The 15287-nt window shown below is 46.0% G+C and overlaps 1 protein-coding gene across 4 annotated transcripts; it reads right to left on the bottom strand.

The window, feature by feature from the left end:
- Positions 1-1951: 1951 nt before the first annotated feature.
- LOC115196484 (ETS translocation variant 5) lies at positions 1952-14716 on the bottom strand. Of its 4 annotated transcripts, none has more exons than XM_029757353.1 (11): positions 14601-14716; positions 13050-13188; positions 12691-12829; positions 12089-12139; positions 9179-9305; positions 7947-8222; positions 7040-7338; positions 6225-6353; positions 5658-5827; positions 5275-5382; positions 1952-5032 (listed from the first exon to the last, which is right to left on the bottom strand). In XM_029757353.1, exons 2-11 carry the CDS (start codon positions 13095-13097, stop codon positions 4790-4792), a joined length of 1590 nt encoding a protein of 529 aa, XP_029613213.1. In that variant the 5' UTR covers positions 13098-13188; positions 14601-14716; the 3' UTR covers positions 1952-4789. The 4 variants fall into 4 exon arrangements, with proteins under 4 accessions (XP_029613213.1, XP_029613215.1, XP_029613214.1 ...); XM_029757355.1 differs by having other exon boundaries at positions 5281-5382; XM_029757354.1 differs by having other exon boundaries at positions 12691-12826.
- Between the last annotated feature and the right edge of the window lie 571 nt (positions 14717-15287).

The raw sequence follows: 15287 nt of genomic DNA, 5'->3' as shown, positions 1-15287 counted from the left end.
AATGATAGCTTACCGAGTCAATGATAGCTATATACACCGGGTACCAGTACCGAGTCAATGATAGCTTACCGAGTCAATGATAGCTATATACACTGGGTACCAGTACAGAGTCAATTATCGCCATGGCTGTATACATCCTGCCCCAAACCGACACCAAAAATGCTCTCAAATATTTTCATTGGACCCTGTACAAACTGGAGACCGCATACCCGGAGGCAGAGTTCATTGTTGCAAGGGACATTAACAAAGGTAATTTGAGGTTCGTGCTTCAGAATTATTACCAACACATTGACTGTCCTACTCGCGGAAATTCCACACTTGACTCCTAATACACGCCTTTTAGACACGTGTATAAGGCCTCTCTCGTCCTCCTTTCAGTAAATCTGACAGAAAGGATTTACCGGAGATCACATCCATTGAACATGTATGCCGGCTTAATTTAGATGTGTTGTTTGCGCACAGGAGTTTCAATTACATTCGCTACATTTCAATGTCACACAGAGGTTTCTGAAACGTTTTTGTTTGTCTAGGACCGAGATTGGGAAACCCTGAACTAGTTGACTGCTGTGGCTTGCCTAAAAGGGACTTGTTTATAAAGTTGGATCATCTTATCCTGAGGTTTTGATCGATTTGATCGGATTTGTAACTTGCTGTTTGGACAGTCAGTATTCCAAAACAGATTAGAAGAACCAACTATTTTGACCATTAAAACCTGCAGGGTGAACAAGGCTTACTGGCTTACTGGTGCTCTTCCATGCCGTCCCTAGGAGGGGTGCGTCACTTGAGTGGGTTGAGTCGCTGACGTGATCATCCTGTCTGGGTTGGCGCCCCCCCCTTGGGTTGTGCCGTGGCGGAGATCTTTGTGGGCTACACTCAGCCTTGTCTCAGGATGGTAAGTTGGTGTTTAAAGATATCCCTCTGGTGGTGTGGGGGCTGTGCTTTGGCAAAGTGGGTGGGGTTATATCCTGCCTGTTTGGCCCTGTCCGGGGGTATCGTCGGATGGGCCACAGTGTCTCCCGACCCCTCCTGTCTCAGTCTCCAGTATTTATGCTGCAGTAGTTTATGTGTTGGGGTGCTAGGGTCAATCTGTTATATCTGGACTATTTCTCCTGTCTTATCCGGTGTCCTGTGTAAATTTAAGTATGCTCTCTAATTCTCTCTCATTTTCTCTTTCTTTCTTTCTCTCGGAGGACCTGAGCCCTAGGACCATGCCTCAGGACTACCTGGCCTGATGACTCCTTGCTGTCCCCAGTCCACCTGGCCGTGCTGCTGCTCCAGTTTCAACTGTTCTGCCTGCGGCTACGGAACCCTGACCTGTTCACCGGATGTGCTACCTGTCCCAGACCTACTGTTTTCAACTCTCAAAAGACAGCAGGAGTGGTAGAGATACTCTGAATGATCGGCTACGAAAAGCCAACTGACATTAATCCTGAGGTGTTAACCTGTTGCACCCTCGACATCCACTTTATTATTTGACCCTGCTGGTCATCTATGAACATTTGAACATGTTCTGTTATAATCTCCACCCGGCACAGCCAGAAGAGGACTGGCCACCCCTCATAGCCTGGTTCCTCTCTAGGTTTCTTCCTAGGTTCTGGCCTTTCTCGGGAGTTTTTCCTAGCCACCGTGCTTCTACACCTGCATTGCTTACTGTTTGGGGTTTTAGGCTGGGTTTCTGTACAGCACTTTGAGACATCAGTTGATGTAAGAAGGGCTTTATAAATACATTTGATTTGAAGTACAGGTGCCATTCTAAAGGCCACATCTTATTGCCTGTTCTTCATAGGACTATTGTAATACTATATCCTGAAATCAGGAATGTGTCAGATGTTGTATATTGTTCCACATTCATAAGAAGTGGAATTCAATCAAAAAGACCAACTCAACTTGAACCACAGTAACACGAAAGCTAGATTGGTTGGTCAGAATAGGAAGAGACTCAATATAACACTTTGAAGCAGAAAGTATAGTTTATTGTATCCAGTATAGAAAATCAACCAAAAGCAGTGGAAGGCACACATTGTATTTGTGGGGAAATGGGGGGGGGGGTTGTCACTTGTATAAGTGCCAGCAAAACTCAACATCATGGACAAGACACCCCCCAACCCACATGTAGACAGAATCATATCAAAATATACTGGTACACGTGTGACGCCGACACAGCCCACCACTCAGTCAACAGGGAGGTCTTTCTAGGCTTCAACCCACTGCCTTAATACGGTGTCCATATTAGGACAGCCTCAGTCTTTGCAGGACTTGACAGACAACTCCTGCGGAGACTAGGGATGTGTCCTAATATGGACACCATAACATCATGACAAGAATTAAAGGATGCAAACCAGATACCAGGCCAAACTTTCCAGCGTGTACAATGTCAAAACAAATGACTTTGCAAAAATATATTCATATATACATTTACATTTTAGATGTTTGTTTCATATACTCCCCGATAAACTATACAAAAAGCAGAAAACTTTTGAATGGTACAGCAACAGGTTGGTACAGCTTTCTGTGAGAAAACAATGCGAAGAGTAGAGCCCCCCCCTGTTTAGCTTACTATTGCAGTTATAGTTTTTGGAGAAGGGACTGCGTGACAGTCGCAGTACTTTTGTCATCATAGTACATAAACATGTATTTTCAATACACACGTTTTAATAGGAAGTCAACGCTTCAGGAAAAATACTGTTTTGTATGTGTCCCTTTTACATGTTACGACAAAATGAGTCAAATGAAAGAGCTAAACAAAACGTCAAGGAAAGATACATCTGGTAGGACACGCCAACATCAGGAGTAAAACAGCATCATAAAGGTTTTACATTTTTGGGTGAGAGAAAAAAAACAATTCCCCGAGTCTGAAGAGAATGCTGAGCTAGCGAGTCCTGAGTCCACCTCTCCCATTTCAGATTGGATTTCAGTGTGTTGGTGTTTTTAATGAGTGGGCATGCCAGCCAACGCAACTTGCTCAGGGGTATTCGTGTCCCAGCTTCTTTATAGTCGTACGATGTATTATGGATTAATAAGAACAGTCGGTTGCCTGTGTGTTTGGCCCATTCATTGCATACAGAGTTACATCACCACCTGTAGTACTAAGGTTCATTGGAGTCGTAGTTTCTCTCCAAGGTGAAGCCCTGTGCGCGTGTCGAGTGTACTACTCTGTTTGGGATCAAGCCATAAAACAATTGCTATATCAAAAGGGCAATGTTTTATATCCTCGCCATTATTTGTCATACTCGTACCTAGCAGATTGTGGAAACTGCATGGCTATTGGCTAGCAGATTGTGGAAACTGCATGGCTATTGGCTACAATCCTGGCACACTTGTGTCCATTACTTGAGTCCCGTTATAATCAGGTGAACCGTGTCCTCGCTCAACCCCCGTAAGGGAGATCACTCAGTTCAGTTTATGTTGATGAGGATGTGGACCGCACACCTTTCGCCACAATTCAGTTTGATAACAGAGGGCAAAGAAGAAGCAAGATGGCCGTCTCAGGTTTGACTGGTTTTTTCCTTGGGACTTGGGGAGGGTAATCTCAAGACTGGCAAGAGGAGCTTAGTTTGGCATAGGAGTAGGGGAGGGGGGTTAGAGAGCTCCAAATCCGCTCAGCAGCTTGGGCTCTGGGTGTGTAGTTAGGGGACTAGGGTTTGGGCTCTGGGTGTGTAGTTAGGGGACTAGGGTTTGGGCACTGGGTGTGTAGTTAGGGGACTAGGGTTTGGGCTCTGGGTGTGTAGTTAGGGGACTAGGGTTTGGGCTCTGGGTGTGTAGTTAGGGGACTAGGGTTTGAGCACTGGGTGTGTAGTTAGGGGACTAGGGTTTGGGCTCTGGGTGTGTAGTTAGGGGACTAGGGTTTGGGCTCTGGGTGTGTAGTTAGGGGACTAGGGTTTGGGCTCTGGGTGTGTAGTTAGGGGACTAGGGTTTGGGCTCTGGGTGTGTAGTTAGGGGACTAGGGTTTGGGCACTGGGTGTGTAGTTAGGGGACTAGGGTTTGGGCTCTGGGTGTGTAGTTAGGGGACTAGGGTTTGGGCTCTGGGTGTGTAGTTAGGGGACTAGGGTTTGGGCACTGGGTGTGTAGTTAGGGGACTAGGGTTTGGGCTCTGGGTGTGTAGTTAGGGGACTAGGGTTTGGGCTCTGGGTGTGTAGTTAGGGGACTAGGGTTTGGGCTCTGGGTGTGTAGTTAGGGGACTAGGGTTTGGGCTCTGGGTGTGTAGTTAGGGGACTAGGGTTTGGGCACTGGGTGTGTAGTTAGGGGACTAGGGTTTGGGCTCTGGGTGTGTAGTTAGGGGACTAGAGTTTGGGCTCTGGGTGTGTAGTTAGGGGACTAGGGTTTGGGCTCTGGGTGTGTAGTTAGGGGATGTGGGGTAGGGTAGTGGTGTGTAGTTAGGGGACGAGGAGTAGGGTAGGAGTGTATAGTTAGGGGACGAGGAGTAGGGTAGGAGTGTATAGTTAGGGGACTAGGGTTTGGGCTCTGGGTGTTTAGTTAGGGGACTAGGAGTAGGGTAGGAGTGTATAGTTAGGGGACTAGGAGTAGCGTAGGAGTGTATAGTTAGGGGACTAGGGGTAGGGTAGTGGTGTGTAATTAGGGGACGAGGAGTAGGGTAGGAGTGTATAGTTAGGGGATGAGGAGTAGGGTAGGAGTGTATAGTTAGGGGACGAGGAGTAGGGTAGGAGTGTATAGTTAGGGGACTAGGGGTAGGGTAGTGGTGTGTAATTAGGGGACGAGAGTTTGGGGTAGGGTAGGGGTGTGGCAGGGTACCAGATGACAGCTGTCTTTATTCCGTCATTGGTCAGAACATTCAGAAGGAGTAGTTATCAGGGAAGCCCAGTAACGAGACGCCCCGCTCCCCTCCGTCGGCCAGGTAGGAGCCACAGCCATCCTCGTAGTGGGCCAGGGGCACGGTGGTGTCATCCTCCCCCGCAGACGGCGGCAGGCAGTCCGGGTCCTGCTTCAGGCTGGGCCTCTGGTTGTCAGGGAAGGCCATGGAGAAGAGCGCCTCGGGGTCACACGTAAACTTGTACACGTACCTCTCTCCAGCCACCTGATCCCACCCAAAGAGGAAGTTAAACAGTCGTTCAGCGCACAACCAATAGTAGTTTGAAAATAACGTTTGACTTTATAACCCAACCTTCTGACCTGTCCTTATATACAACCAATGTACTATTTATTGGTGCAATGTAGCCCTCCATTGTACTGTGATGTTTTCCATTCATTCATAAAGCCTCCACTGAATTTGACCCAAAACAGAAAATTGTAATTGACTTGAATTAAATAAAAATTTACCTTTACCTTCTGCATGATGCCCTTCTCATAGTAATAGCGTAGAGAGCGGCTCAGCTTGTCGTAGTTCATGGCAGGCCGGTTCTTCTGAAGGCCCCAGCGCCGGGCCACCTGCCATAGGAGAGGAGAGAGAAAAGGTTCAAATCAAGGTGAACTCTTCTGATCAACCTGTAGATACATACACCAAGCTCTTTGGTTAGTTTCTGGAGTGTCACTTCTAGTGTGATTATTCCTGTAAGCACAGCGTAACAACTATTATCATGACCTGTTGAAACACTCTACTTACTTTAAACTCAGAGACATAATGATGAAAAACTCCAAGAAGCCCTAAAGTCGCTAAACTCACTAGGACCACAGCACTGCCTGCTGACCAACTGCCAACTGACCTCTTCGGGCTCGATGAGTTTGAACTCCATGCCGCGGCCGGTCCAGGAGATGAAGTGACCATTGGCCGGGTCGTCCAGCAGAGTGACCAGGAACTGCCAGAGCTGCAGGGAACCTCGGCGCTGGTAGGGCGGTCCGTCACGGAACACTCCGGCCTCCTGCTTGATCTTGCCTGGATGGACAGAAGGGGAAAGAGGGAGTGAGTGGCGAGGTCACAGTCAGGTGAAAGACTCCAGTGATTGGCAGTCTGAGCGTGGGGATAGGATAAGAGGCTCTGCTCATGTTACACAGGCTTTCTCTGTCCAAGGCCCCTTGGGTCTCCTCTGGCAGCCACACTGCCATGACATAACAAGAAGATGTCAGATTCCAGAATTCACTACCTGCTGCCATTTACACCTAAAGCCCTGTATCAAACCAGTCAGAGGTTCAAATAGTATCCGTTTCTTTTTAAATACTTTCAGTGTTCGATTCTGGATGGATGGGGTTTGCACTTTTGGGACAATTCCAGGGGTTCTATTGTGCCAGACAAGCCCTTGTATTTCATAGCAATTTATGGAAGAATGTCTTACCTTCTAGTCTCTCTGGAACCACGCATGTGTCGTCGTTGTACAGATGAGGCTCTCCGTCGTAGACCAAACCATCATTGTTTTGGTAGAAGTTACCGGACTTCCTGAAAGAAGACTGGCAGTTCTGCATTTCTGTAAGACACAAGGGAAAATAGAAAATATTAGACATATATTTCTTTAACACGTGCTCTTCAAACCAGAAAGATAGACAAAAAGAAAGATACAAAAACTAATAAGTGTTTCTTTGAATAGATTCTTACTACTAACTTACTTTTTCAACACTATCTTTTTAAAGTAGCCATTAGCCTAATGACATAATACCCAGCAGAAGACAGACATACATTCTCACACAGCCAACGGTCTCTTAACAGTCCCCTGGGGTTTTCTTAGCTGGGACTTTATTAAGAGGATTTGACTGTTACATCACTGACAGAAAGTGGCCTAGACATGGAGAGTGAAATGAGGTCACCTTAGCTTAGGAGAGTCTTAGAATGCTACACTGCTACATACCCAACCACTACGGCTAATACTTGTGTCCACATCAGTCTGAAACATGCTGTTTTATCCCCATCGCTGTACTATTAGCCACGTACAGTAGACTCTCAAAGGAGCAGCCAACTTGGACAGCTTGGGCTACTTCCAAACCCTTAGGGCCTTCCTGTCCGGACTCAGATTAAGCCTAGGCATGGAAGGAGAAGCACTTCCTATTGAGATTCTCCATTGAACATGTTTTTTTTAACTCCAGGACTAGGTCTAATCTATGAGTGGGAAACTGAGCCTCAAAGACCGTCGCCACCCAGCGATTCCCCAGGGCTCACCTTGGTCAAAGCAGAAATCCCGGGGCTCCTGCTTGATAGAGAGGCCCTGGAATGGGGTGCGGGGAGGGCCCATGGTGGGGACCCCCTGCTCGGTGTAGCGGAGGTCCACCAGCTCCTGCTTGAAGCCCTGAGCAGGGAGGAGGACCAAGGGCTCTGACAGGTGTCGCTGGTAGATGGGGCGGCCGTCCCGGGACAGGGGGGCGCGGTGGGGGTGATGGGGCTGAGGGGGGTAAGAGGTACAGGTGGCACCGTCAGGCGGAGGGAAAGGCAGACATGGCTCAGAGAGCTGCCGCTGGAACCTGGAGAAGGGGAACGAGAGACAGAGAGAGAAAATAAGGACAAATTTGTCAATTAGGGTCTTAAACCAGAGAATCATATAACAATGGGATTTCAACTGTAGCACTGAACATGCATGCTGAGTCCCAGCCTACAGTGGTTCCAATCATGACTTTACAACCAAGATATACAAGCTATGGGGTTAAACAGTGCATGGTGTCAACACATGGTGCCAACCTGAGCCAACACATGGTGCCAACACATGGTGCCAACCTGAGCTAACACATGGTGCCAACCTGAGCCAACACATGGTGCCAACACATGGTGCCAACCTGAGCCAACACATGGTGCCAACACATGGTGCCAACACATGGTGCCAACACATGGTGCCAACACATGGTGCCAACCTGAGCCAACACATGGTGCCAACCTGAGCCAACACATGGTGCCAACCTGAGCCAACACATGGTGCCAACCTGAGCTAACACATGGTGCCAACCTGAGCTAACACATGGTGCCAACCTGAGCTAACACATGGTGCCAACCTGAGCTAACACATGGTGCCAACCTGAGCTAACACATGGTGCCAACACATGGTGCCAACCTGAGCTAACACATGGTGCCAACTCACCTGTGTTCTGAGCTGTAGGAGGCATCGGAGTGATTGACAGGTAGGCGGGGCACGGCGAAAGGCTGGCTTTGGCTCGGGTGTGGCGGGAGTGTCCGGTGGTGGGAGGGGCTGTGCCTGTGAGTCGGACGACTGTGGCCGGGGTGTGTCGCCTGGACAGGGGACGTGATCTGCCTCTGTAGGGGGTGTGTCCCCGGGGTGGGGGCGGGGCTGCAGGGTGAGGCGGGTGTGGAGGGAGGGGTTAAAGTATTGATGCCAAGTGGCTTCCTGTTGTTGGCACTGTGGAGGGAGGAGGGGGATGGAAGGGGTTAACTTGGGCCTGTAGAGTATGGCTGTATTCTCTCTGTGGCCTTAACATTACATATGTGTGTGTGTGTTATCTGACATTATAAACTGGGTGGTTGGAGCCCTGAATGCTGATTGGCTAACAGCCGTGGTATACCACAACATTTATTTTTACTGCTCTAATTACATTGGTAACCAGCACGGCAAGCGGTACCGGAGAGCCAAGTCTAGGTCCAAAAGGCTTCTACCTCCAAGCCATAAGACTCCTGAACAGCTAATCAAATGGCTACCTGGACTATTTGCATTGACCCCACCCCCCCCCATTTTTATGCTGCTGCTACTCTCTGTTTATTATCTATGCATAGTCACTTTACCTCTACCTACATGTTACCTCGACCAATCTGTGCCCTCCGCACACTGACTCTGTACCCCCTGTACAGAGCCTCGCTGCTGAGCCTCGCTACTGTTATTTTATTGTTGCTCCTTAATTATTTATACATTTTTCTTATTTGTTATTTATTAATTATTTACTTCAGTTCATTTTAAATACTTTCGTAACACCTTTTTCTTAACTTCATTGTTGGTTAAGGGCTTGTAAGTAAGCATTTCACTGTAAGGTCTACACCTGTTGTATTCGGCGCATATGACAAATAAAATGTGCTTTATAATAGCAATAAGGCACCTCGGGGGTTTGTGGTATATGGCCAATATACCACGGCTAAGGGCTGTATCCAGGCACTCGTATATTGGCCATATGACACACCCCTCAGGCCTTATCAACCTGATTTAGGTTTACCTAATTAAGCAATGTCTTAGTAGAGAACTTTATTATGCCTTTACCCTCTTTATGATCTTTTATTGGTTGTAACTGTAAATACCTCTTGCTACTGAGAGTACAATTTGTGTGGGGTGTCAAAACCTGGTCCGTCTCAGTGTGTACTGTAACATACCTGTAGCTGTAAAGGCACTTGTCTGTGTAGAGAGAGAGTCTCTGTTGTTCCTGACTGCAGGGGGACAGATCTCTGGAGGCACTGGACTCCCGCTTCACTTTACTGGCTGGAGGTCCATGGAACATTACTTTGAAGAAAGAAAGGAGAAAACATTAAACTGCAATTCATAATATATGTCATTTCAAAGATTCACAAAAGAGTCACTACGTTGAATATATTTATTCAGTATTCTGGTTTAATGTGCTTCACTAAGGAATAAGAAGCAAAATAGTTTTCTATCAAAAGGATCAAATGTGTCTCCTATGCTGGGGTTTGTCTTTAATTACAACTTCCCAAATGTTTGTTGTTTAGTGAATTGGTGAGGTTGTAAATCTGTCCTTCCGTTTGGGAGGGAAAACTATAAACCCAGCACTGAAAGACAAACAGTGTACTTTCACTAGATGTTTTTTCATTGTTTCCAAGGCAACTATCAAACCAGTAACAAAGATTCCTTTGTATTCAATTGCACAGACCAGAACAATCTGCTCTGACTTCCACCACCAGTTAGTAACTAACTTTACTGGGTGCTGTGTTGGCATCAGAGGCTGGGTCTGTCAGAGGCCGGGTCTGTCAGAGGCCGGGTCTGTCAGAGGCCGGGTCTGTCAGAGGCCGGGTCTGTCAGAGGCCGGGTCTGTCAGAGGCTGGGTCTGTGCCTACATCAACTCCCCATTTCCTGTTGTGCCACAGAACGGCCATCATTCAGCTTCCGCAGCCACGGGCCAGCAGAAGTCAACACACTCTCACGTTATGGGGTTAGGCCTCTCTGTCCATAGTGACCTCCATTATAAGCTAAAGTTTTGAACACCTAGCATCTATGACTGAAACACTGTGTTTCAGTTAGAAAACCTCAAACAACTGGACTGTCTGTGTTACAGAACCACAGTGCAACTCTCAAGCGCGGCCAGAAGACATTTAAATCTCAGATTTCAAATCATTTGAAATGGCAAATCTTGCAACATTTCTTTAAATCACTAACTGGTAGTTAATAAGAGCGTGTTCTCACTTCTCAGCCAAGTTCATTGCTAAATTAAGGAGATGATGGCATAATGCCATTTGATCGCTATGGACACTGCCCCTTTGCCCAGCTGCAGAGTCCACACACACACACACACGAGAGAGGAGGACTGCTGAATGAAGGGTCTGTGAGACCCAACTGGGAGCGTGCCAAACTAGGGAGCGTCATGCCAACCCCGTCGCCACACACACACTCAGACTCTTCAGCAAACACAACAATCACCCGGCTGTGCCACAGCACAATTCCCTCAGTGTGTACACACTGCATTCAAAATGTCACTAGCTGCATCCGCAACGATGAAATACAACATTACAGGGAAACAAGGCAATACCAGGCCTCTAAAAACACTCTTTCTTCCTCCACAGGATCATTCACATCTTTAAACCCAGGCCTGCAACTACACCAGGCCTGCAACTACACCAGGCCTGCAACTACACCAGGCCTGCCAGGCCTGCAACTACACCAGGCCTGCAACTACACCAGGCCTGCAACTACACCAGGCCTGCAACTACACCAGGCCTGCCAGGCCTGCAACTACACCAGGCCTGCCAGGCCTGCAACTACACCAGGCCTGCCAGGCCTGCAACTACACCAGGCCTGCCAGGCCTGCAACTACACCAGGCCTGCCAGGCCTGCAACTACACCAGGCCTGCCAGGCCTGCAACTACACCAGGCCTGCAACTACACCAGGCCTGCCAGGCCTGCAACTACACCAGGCCTGCCAGGCCTGCAACTACACCAGGCTTGCAACTACACCAGGCCTGCAACTACACCAGGCCTGCCAGGCCTGCAACTACACCAGTCCTACAGCTCCGTCTGGAGCCCAATCAAAGGCTTCCATTCAAACCTCATGCATATATTATTCTAAACAGAGAAAGAGGAGAGGAGATGAGTACAAAGCAAACAGCATGAGGGTTCTGTGGGCTTGGATTGGAACGTAGCCCATCCTAGCAGCCAAGAGCTGTGGTTGGTCGGTTGGGCCTCCATGGAAGGCCATCCCAGGCTGCTATGGTGCACCTGGGTCATGTTAAGTAAGGCCCACCGTAGCAAAACTCTAATGCAACAGAAAATCTCCCTGTTTCAAACCGTTCTCTCTTTATTTCCTCTGATGTTAATGTGGTGGTTCTGGGCAGAGATCAGAGAATAGGATTTTCCTCATCCGGGTTGACTATCAAAGAGGAAAGCTGAGGGATTTCTGGTATAAAACCACAAGATTCTTGATTTCCACCAAGTGAGTAACGTCTTATTCTGAGGTAGCCCTATTATTTCTGCGCTTTGTTTGAACACAAATCCCTACAATCCAATAATCAAATCAAATTGTATGTCACATGCGCCGAATACAACAGCTATAGACCTTACAGCGAAATGCTTACTTACAAGCCCTTAACCAACAATGCAGCTTTAAAAAAAACACACAACAAAATAAAAATAAAAAGTAACAAAAAAGCAAGGTGTGCATTGAGGGCACTGATTGGCTACAGGGCAGAAGTAGGTCAACGGCAGGGCGAGCGGAGGTTGGTTTAATCAGGGCTCAATGACATCAATTGGATTTCTGCTTTCGACGACACAAATCTGTGGATAATGTTAGTCCTCAGCCTACATAGGCAACCTGAAAGCCCTAACCACGTACCCATAAAATACACTCACTGACTAGTGACACGCTGAGTTAATATGCCAACTGGATAAGACTGGTGTTGGAAAACCAGTACATCTCCTTGTTGTGCTTGTATGTTGTGTCAAAGACCATGTCTGGGAATTAAAGGATGAATTAGGAAATGCACAGCTATGCAGGAGCAGACGCTGTCGATTCCCCTTTGTAACACACATACGTAAATATTTAATTGGTTGGTACTTACGGTTATCCGACTGGAAATCTGGGACAAACTGTTCGTCATCAGGCACCTGAGCTGAAAGAGGGGACAGAGAGAGTTAAATGACTAACTTATGGACAGCATGCCACGTGGCTGAGTCACTTTAATATGCTTAATAGAACAAATATAATGCACTTGATACAGTACAGTCAAAAATACGGTAAATATTTATGATGCAGTACAGTCAAAAATACAGTAAATATTTATGATGCAGTACAGTCAAAAATACAGTAAATATATATAATGCACTTGATACAGTACAGTCAAAAAAACAGTAAATATTTATGATGCAGTAGAGTAAAAAATACAGTAAATATTTATGATGCAGTACAGTCAAAAATACAGTAAATATTTATGATGCAGTACAGTCAAAAATACAGTAAATATTTATGATGCAGTACAGTCAAAAATACAGTAAATATTTATGATACACTTGTTAAAAAGAGGAAGTCGTATAAAGTTCTAAATAACAACCTATTTTCCAGTATTCCCTGATTCAATAGCCTCCGGTAAACCACTGATGTTAATAAAAACAATGAGCATGATGCAAGATTGAAAACCTACTGAAATACAAGAGCAGAACTCACCTTCTGCAATCCATGTCTCTTGAAGTTGCATGAGGTCTTGAAAGAGATCTTCTGTGTCCTGGGCGAGCTCAGTGTCAACAAACTTTCTCTTCCGCTCGTTAAATGGCATGTTCACTGGTTCTTCCACATGACAATTCTGCTAGAACAATGTTTAAAACACCTACAACATTAGTGATTGCATTGGTGTGAACAAAGATTAGCCTAAACATGATTGGTATCAAAGATCCCTGAGCATCCATTTATGCTAAAAAGTAATCGTTATCTTAATCCACTATGAAAAGTTTCAGATTAGTGCTTTGATCAAAATCCTATGTGGAAAAACTATCAGAGAACATCCAGAGAGTAGTCCAAATACTCACACTAGAGGGGGCCATGAAAGGGACTTGCTGGTCATAAAATCCATCCATGTTGCCTGAATATCTTGACGGCCTCTGGACTGAAGTTGGAGGAGGGGCTGACTGTAGCAGCAGGAGACACTGGTCCGTCTGTCTGTTCTTTCTGTGGAGAGCAGAGAAGTGTGCCCCCTGGTCAGTAGCTTATACCCAAATCACCTGTCATCTAACGTCAACACAGACATAGGATGTTTCCCAAATGGCAACCTAACCTATTCCCTGTATAGTGCACTATGTCCTATGGGTACTGGTCTAAAGTAGTGCACTATGTCCTGTGGATTCTGGTCTAAAGTAGTGCACTATGTCCTGTGGATTCTGGTCTAAAGTAGTGCACTATGCCCTATGGTCTAAAGTAGTGTATGCCCTATGGTCTAAAGTAGTGTACTATGCCCTATGGTCTAAAGTAGTGTACTATGCCCTATGGTCTAAAGTAGTGTACTATGCCCTATGGTCTAAAGTAGTGTACTATGCCCTATGGTCTAAAGTAGTGTACTATGACCTATGGTCTAAAATAGTGCACTATGCCCTAAAGTAGTGCACTATGCCCTATGGGTCCTGGTCTAAAGTAGGCACTAGGGCATAGTGCCAGCCTGCCTTCAGGATAAGACAGTTGTTCCTTTCCTCTGTATTGGGTGTTTTGTGTTGTTTGTTTGCGTAATCCTCCCTGCACCGTAGTGCTGGTGGGCTGTACACTATGCCAGTGAGCATGTACTCAATACGCTGGGGACAAAGTTCTTACATAAGCAAGGCAGCAAGGCACACTATCTGGAGATGACTGTTGACATTACAATAAGTACAAGGACTAGGAGGGAGCTGTTTTGAATAAGTCTTCAAAAATAGGATGCAAATCAGGGTATTGAGTTTAGTAGTCCTTGATATGTCAAAATTGGATAAACTATCTTTATAATAGAACATATGAAACATATACATGCAATAATCTGAATCAAAAACATTATAGATCACATTTCAGCATTATTTGACAAGTATTGGATAAAGTTATTTATTCAGGGCAGCAGGGTAGGAGAGGGTTAATCTCAGCAAAGAAAATCTGAGCCAGTTGAAGAAGTAGCTAAACTCCCCACCCCAGTCCCTCCTCCCTCTACCGTTTCCTATTCCCCTCTCATGGCCCCAGCTTGTTTTTCTCAATGAAGTGAAATTTGATCCCCGAGTTAAGGGGGGTCGAACCTTCCATTCATAAATGTTAGAATCATCTATGAAGATGCTGCATGCGCAGTAGCAAGTCAAAATACTGCAACCTAAACATTCTCACGTCAAAGTACTGTAAAAACATTTGACTACAAATAAGAAAATGGTTGCCAAATTAAGATACATATAAAATGGCGTTCACATTTCTGCCCCCCCTCACCAGACAGATAGAAAATGCTTGGCAGAGCGCTTGCATTCTACGGATGCAAGTCGGTCAGAGTAAATGCATTATTACAGGCGCTAGAAATAAACTAACGCAAAAACCTTATACGCATCTTTTTGTTGCGGTTGATAGTTTGATGTTAAACTCACATTTGCGAAGATTTAATTCCTTTGCAATGTTGAAAATAAGTTCTGTTTCACTCCACGCTGTTGCAAACGTTCTTTCAGGATTGTCGTCTATGCTCTTCTCACACAAAGCTTGACTGTGGATTTCTGAATGGAATCGTCTGGTTTTCCCTGAAGCCAAAATAGAGGACTCCATAATACACGCCAATTGGTTGTTACACAATGCCATTCAAGTGACTGGCCAATTGACGTTCAGAGAGCTCTTTGGACCCCAGTGACCAATGGTGAGCGAGCTTGTCTTGTTTTTATGAATGACTGCTTTTCATTCACGTCTGACGGCCAGACACGGGGTGGAAACGAAAAAGTTACAGTAGAAACAGATACTGACATCTTGAAACATATAACTCGAGTACATTCACACAACAACCAGATACAATGTTTTGCTACAAAGTTGTTACATAGTTATTACAGCATCTTTCTACATTGCTATTACAATATCTTGCTACATATTTGCCACTTCCAGTTTAGAAAAGCAGCCTTGTGTAGGAGAACAGCAGGATGTGCAGTTTCCATTTTCACATGTTTTTTAGTTTTTTCTTCTGACATTGATTAACTGCTTGGACTGGGGAAAGTTGTTCTAATATTCTCAGGACAGAGCTGGCTGTATGGAGACTGGACACAAGCGACCACACAAACACACATGCATGTACT

Source organism: Salmo trutta, chromosome 6 (assembly GCF_901001165.1).
Source record: "Salmo trutta chromosome 6, fSalTru1.1, whole genome shotgun sequence".
Taxonomy (NCBI): Eukaryota; Metazoa; Chordata; class Actinopteri; order Salmoniformes; family Salmonidae; genus Salmo; species Salmo trutta.
Note: the sequence above shows the minus strand (reverse complement) of the source record. Positions and strands in the feature narration are given on the sequence as shown.

Excerpts from the sequence above, each read along its gene's own strand:
- LOC115196484 (XM_029757353.1), bottom strand. The coding sequence starts at position 13,097 with ATGGATGGATTTTATGACCAGCAAGTCCCTTTCATGGCCCCCTCTAGT. Across the intron at positions 8,223-9,178 it reads AAGTGCCTTTACAGCTACAG|TGCCAACAACAGGAAGCCAC; the intron begins GTATGTTACAGT and ends CTCCCTCCACAG. Across the intron at positions 7,339-7,946 it reads TCCTACAGCTCAGAACACAG|GTTCCAGCGGCAGCTCTCTG; the intron begins GTGAGTTGGCAC and ends CCCCTTCTCCAG.